Source organism: Mya arenaria, chromosome 6 (genome assembly GCF_026914265.1).
Source record: "Mya arenaria isolate MELC-2E11 chromosome 6, ASM2691426v1".
Lineage (NCBI taxonomy): Eukaryota > Metazoa > Mollusca > Bivalvia > Myida > Myidae > Mya > Mya arenaria.
The window spans coordinates 78236281-78242390 of record NC_069127.1 but is presented as its reverse complement, the minus strand read 5'-3'; the positions used below and the strand labels follow the sequence as shown (position 1 = coordinate 78242390).

General features: G+C 36.1%; 1 protein-coding gene across 3 annotated transcripts in view; it reads right to left on the bottom strand.

Annotated features, from left to right (window-relative positions):
- Positions 1–292: 292 nt before the first annotated feature.
- LOC128237498 (diacylglycerol lipase-alpha-like) overlaps positions 293–6110 on the bottom strand; it is a 95015-nt gene continuing 89197 nt past the window's right edge. For all 3 annotated transcript variants that reach the window (XM_052953080.1, XM_052953081.1, XM_052953082.1), the window contains 2 exons: positions 4069–4201; positions 293–2970 (listed from right to left, as the gene is read on the bottom strand). In XM_052953080.1, coding sequence (XP_052809040.1) covers positions 1066–2970; positions 4069–4201 — 2038 coding nt within the window. In that variant the 3' untranslated portion in view covers positions 293–1065. The remainder of the gene's footprint in view (positions 2971–4068; positions 4202–6110) is intronic.

The following is a 6110-nucleotide window of genomic DNA, read 5'->3' as shown; positions in this document are numbered from 1 at the left end:
TGGTTTAATATGTTATATATAAATTCATGTCAACCATGCTTATTCCAATCACTTATTTAATGTTTTAACTTATGTTTACTCGCATTAGAATTTTAATCAATATATACATAGTGTCTAGGGAACTATTTCTGACAATCTAAACCATAAAAGAACAGGACTGAATTTGATTCAAGACATCAAAGACACGGCTTATAGGTTTATATATATATTGTCAGAAATAGTTCCCTAGACACTATGTATAAGCTTTTAAGCCAGTAATCTTTTTCGTGAATAAAAGAAATACACATTTCATTATAAAATGCTTTATTACCACTGAACAATGTGATGTAAAAGCATCTCCACATAAAATAGACTCAATAATATAGAACAATAATGACACTTCAGAATATCTACGATCAATATAATCATACATTAATAATATGGTTTCTACCAACTTAAATTACATGTAAAAATAAACATTTAAACAAGAAACAAATGCATAAAATATAAATACATGAATAAAACATAAAACTTACTATAATTAATACTACGAGATAAATGTAATTACCTTAACAAATATTGCACAGTGATTGCATGGTCAGTTTGTCAAATAAACATAAAAAACACTCCCATTTGACAACACTACAGAAACCCACACATAAAACGCTAACAACATATTATAACTGTATCAGTGGATTTCAGAACAGATGAAGAATATCTCAATCACATTATGGCCCCTTATTCATTCTATAACACAAACAGAGCACTTATTTCTGTAGAGGCTTAAGTACCTTATACTGGAATCAACTAATACATTTCAAAACATTTTTATTATTATTTAAGGGGTAAACCTTTGTTCTTATATGATTACTATATACTTAGGTTTGATATGAATATATATGTTATTAATATGACCGCATCTTGATATTTTACCCATGAGACTAAAAGGATGCAGTCAATATACAGTGCTCAAAAATCTTTGTTAATTAAATCTTAACGACTTTAAAACATTTTAATCTTGCTCATTAAACAAACATAGCTATATGATGACAATAAATAATATCTAAATTGTTCTACGTCAGTTTTTCACACATCAGTTTCAACAATGGGCAATTCTTCTGAGTTACCGGAAATAAGGGACAGCCTCTGTTCAGATTCTCCACTTGCGGAACTTGTGAATGTTGAATGACAAGATTGACTGTGGAATAATCGTACATCTCCATCCTCTGGAAGCTTTGTATGCAAGCTTCTATCTGATCCTTGAGAACATCTACGCTCTGATTTTTCTAAGTCTGTGAATGTTTTTTCCTCTTCAGATGAACTTTTTCTACTTAATAAACACATCTTATCACTAAATGTTATTCTCTCCTCATTTTCAGAATCAGATGAATCATGAATAATAAAATGCCGTTCTCCTTCATTATTATTATTATTTTTTCCATTCGCAAATGATTCATTACTTTCTAATTTAGCTGAGTCATTGATGTGTAGACTGTTTCTTAATTGTTCATGCTCAGGAGAACCAGTCTCTAGCTCAACGACTGATTCCAGTCTGGTTTCTACAGAAGGTAACAAGGTTTTATCAAATAAAGGAGCAGAATCCCTCTGCTTGAGTTTCTTCCCTACATGAACATCAACAAATATTTCACTGGAGTCCTGCAAATGAGCAATATCACCCTCCTCGGTTGAGCGTTTCATTTGGAACTGATCCGACAAAACCTTCATTTTAGATTCAGATTGTGAGTGCCGAAGTTTCTTTTCTGGGGATATGTTTGTTTTTCCCGCCTGCCTTGAATGCACTACAGCCTGATCTTCCACAATATTTTCAGACTTATCTGTGCAAGAAAAGTTGTCGTCCTGATCTGTTTCAAAACTGTTATACACATCAAAGATATGGCCTGGTACATAGCCAATGCTAGCTTGAGAGTACACATTATTAGGGTCAGCATAAGAAAACTGTGTAGTCTCCTCAGGATAAGTTATTTCATAGTTCATATCTTGTTTAAGAGATGTAAATCCATCCTCTTTTTCTTGTTTTGCACCATTACATGCTAATTCTTCTTCCTCAACACTTAACTGAGAACAAGCTTCGACTACATGTTCTTCAATATTATACTTAGTGAGACTCACAGGTGATGATACTGCTTTTGTTAATGGTTGATGAGATTGTAAGTACTTATTGCGAACGTTGTTATTGCCATTTGTTTCATTTTCCATGACCATCTCTGTTTCTGGTATTTTGAACTCAATACTTTCACTCGGGAGTAAATTACTCATTGATCCTTTACCAATATCACCCAACGTGTCCACATTAAGTCTCCCCGCCATTTTACCCTTTAATAACAGATCTCCCACACTTTTGCACGTATTTATACTCATGGCATCATCTCCCACGTTGGTAACATCCATCTGACTAATGGTGTCACTCACATCGTCCACAGAGCCCTGTGACTCTTGCAGGGAGTGGTCTGACCTTGAGTGCAAATCAGGCGACTGTTTTATGGTAGCGAGTCTGATTGAAGCGCTCTCAGACCTGTGATCACCCTTAGGTCCAGAGCCTGTCCGACTGAGAGCACACATGCTGGATGCAGCAGACAATGCTTCTGGACTTGCCAGCGGGGCATCCACCCACTCTGAATCTAAATCAATCATAAGTCTTGAATCATTACCGTACCCAGGAAATAGGTTTTCCTTATCTAGATACAGCAGCATCTCAGTTGCAGAATCCCAGTCAATATTATTACGACTCGAGTTCACTAAAACATTAATCTGCGGGTTTATGTGCTCAACCCCATGTTCAACCCTGCAGCCTCCCGCCCCTTCACACACTACACTGGCACTGTTGTTGCCAGGCAACACTGCTGTTGCCAGAGGATATGGAGCTGTCGGAGTGTCGGGGGTGCCAGGGGACATGTCGTGTAGGAGCAACTCCTTCCGCTCCATCTCGGTTAATATCCGTGTTGGCTTCGGCGGTGCTACATTCACCAGGACCTGCACACAAACAAGCACAAGATCAATTTTATTCATATTTCATGATAGTAAATAAAGCCTTTAAAATGTCAAAGGATCATCTTACATTATGTGTGCACACTTTGTGTTTTATATACCAATAATGTCTTTAAATAATTAAATCACAAAAGCATACATGTATGCATTGTCATTACCAAGCTTTAAATTTCCTGAATACATATTATATTATAATATACTTTTTAGATATTTAAGCCTCCTAATAAAGTTTTAGATGAAATTTTCATCATTCACATTCCAAGACAGAATACCACATAATTCTAGTTCATAAATGAATTGATAAAACTCATGACACAGCTGAAATGAAGTATTGCAAATCCATGGATCTTTTTGGGGTAACTTAGTCATGGTTCAAAAAGTTTCTTTTCTTATATGTATACAAAGCCAATTAAGTGCTAATAATTATACTCCCAAATATAAAAACAAGTTTCGAGGAGGGTTAAAATAGTAAAAAAGGTATAAACACAAGCATGAATGACCTTTCCAACAGCCCCAATATGTAACATAAAGTATTATAAAGCAATTTTATCTAAACATTTACCTTCGACCTATAAATATGCATTAAACAAGAGAAAAATGGCATTAAACTGTCAATTAATCAATAGATCATAATTTGAAAGAATATTTCTATACATGCTGCCATCATTTGGGATCTAAAAACTAAAATTCAGCCAATATGATGCGTCTCCTATTGGGGACGCCCATTATTTTTCTAGTAAATGTCACTTTTACTTTGACCTACTGACCCTTAAATGAAAAGAGGTCATCTACTGAAGAAAACCAACATGCATACCAAGTTTCAGGACTCTACAACAATTTGTAAAAAAGTTTAATTGGATATTTAAGCACAGACAACAAAACAATGGACAAAGTAATCCCTCAGTGTCTGCCATGCTTTGCATTGTTGACTTAATAGTTTAAAAAAAAATGTACAGTTTAGATTATTTTTGTTTTTGTGTAAAACATTTCATGAAAGTATTGACAATGTTTTCAAAAACATTGAAATTCAACTCAAAATACATACAAACAGAACACTGCCCCAAATATTCTCAAGAACATTACCTTTTCTAAAGCGTCAAGGACATTGTCCGGCATGTGATCATTCACCATGGTAGGGGAGACAAGTACTTCCTGGAAGTCAGAGTTGTCTGCCCATATGGCCTGGTAGACTGGTTCCCTCTCACCACAACATCTCCTGTACAAGAAAATAGATGAATAACGTACCAGTCTGCTGGTCAGAGTTGTCTGCCCATTTGGTCTAGTAGACTGGCTCCTTCTTTTCACAAAACCTCCTGTACAGGAAAGAGTTAGATACCAGTCTGCTACTGGATTGGCTGAGTGTTATTTTTTCATTTAAGATTACAAGTGCACATTGACTCATTTATTCGGTATTTTAATTCAGCATTTCAGATTTACATCTTTATTAAGTAAAACAAGAGCTGTCGTAAGACAGCGCGCTTGACTACACCGCTTTGACTTAGAAGTGAATACAATAACAATGTAATATGTGCCTGTCAAACACAATAAAACAATCAAATTAAAAAGTGAACAAGAAGCGCGATGTGACAAAACCAGGTTTTTAATAATTGGCAGAAAATATTCAGTTTCAACAGCTTTATTCTATTTTTAGTAACAGTGACCATGATTCCATGGGCCCAAACACAATCCCATGGAAGTCCTCCATAAACTCTTCCTACATATCAAGTTTGGTCACAGTATGTCAACCATAACTGAAACAGTAATCTATTTTTAATAACAGTGACTTTGACCCTAGGGGGCCGAAAGGCAATCCATGAAAGCTCTGCATAAACTTGTCCTATATACCAAGTTTGGTCACACTATGTCAACCCTTACTTGAGTTATTCAGTACTAAGCATATTTCTATTTTTAGCAACAGTCAGTGCTCGACATTAACCACTGCCCGATTGCCCGGGGCAAGTAATTTTTGCAGGCGGGCAGTAGTTTTTAGAATCTACCTGCCCGATCGGGCAGTAACAAAAAAAACTTGTCATAGTGGCGACTTTTCTGGTAAAAAATAGTAGTCCGTAATCTCCTTCTTGGAGAGTATTTATCAAACCGAAACTAATGCACTCATTGGTTGTTGACTCGAAAAATCGGGTCAAACGGAGCTCCTCTGACATTTTCATTCGAAACTACGATGGCGAAGACTGCCGAATATTTTCCGATAGAGCTCGAGTAATTTCGTCTAGATCCGTTGGCCAATCGCGTGAGCTGCATCATATCCATATAGCTAGCATTCCAGTTAATGCCCTCACAATGTACACAAATCGTCAAATGATGTTTTGACAGTCGACGCTGTCAAGTTTTTTTAATGTTTCAAACGAAAAAAGGCTAAGTCATCCGAGAAAAAGACCAGCTATGAAAAGAAACGAAAACGACGCTGGGTCGAGTCTTGGGGAAACAATTTTCCTGGACTCAGACACAGCGAGAATGGTCATTTTGGCTATTTTTCGGACTGCTCCAATTTTCGGATGCTCGGTTTTTGGAACTTTACGATTTCACAGTACATTGCGATTAATTGTAATTTACTTCAAAATAAATGTAAGATTACAAGGCTAAGATAATAAGAGGTTGACTGTTGGTTCTTATAATTCAATTTTATTTCATCCTTAATAATTTGAATGTATGTGCTATTAGTTACAAATTTCATGACAACTGATTTATTTCAAATACAGCAAGCCCTGATGTGCAGGTTGAATCTGGAAATGGGTTTTGATGTGAAGTATAACAACAAAATGAGCCCCCAAAAATGGGGCAAGTAAAAAATCCATTCGGGCAAGTGAAAATGGCTAGGTGGTTGCCCGAAGGGCAACCAAGTATTAGAATAAGCGTCAAGCCCTGAACAGTGACCTTGACCTAGACCATATTTCTAGGGGCCCAAAACACAATCTCAGGAAAGGTCTCTATAACCTCTTCCTATATACTAAGTTTGGTCACTATATGTAGACCCTTACTTAAGTTATTCAATACCAACCCTTATCCTATTAATAGTAACCTTGACCTTGATCATAGGGGCCTCAAACACATTCCCATAGAAGGTTTCCATAAACTCTTCGTATATACCAAGTTTGGTCTATTTATGT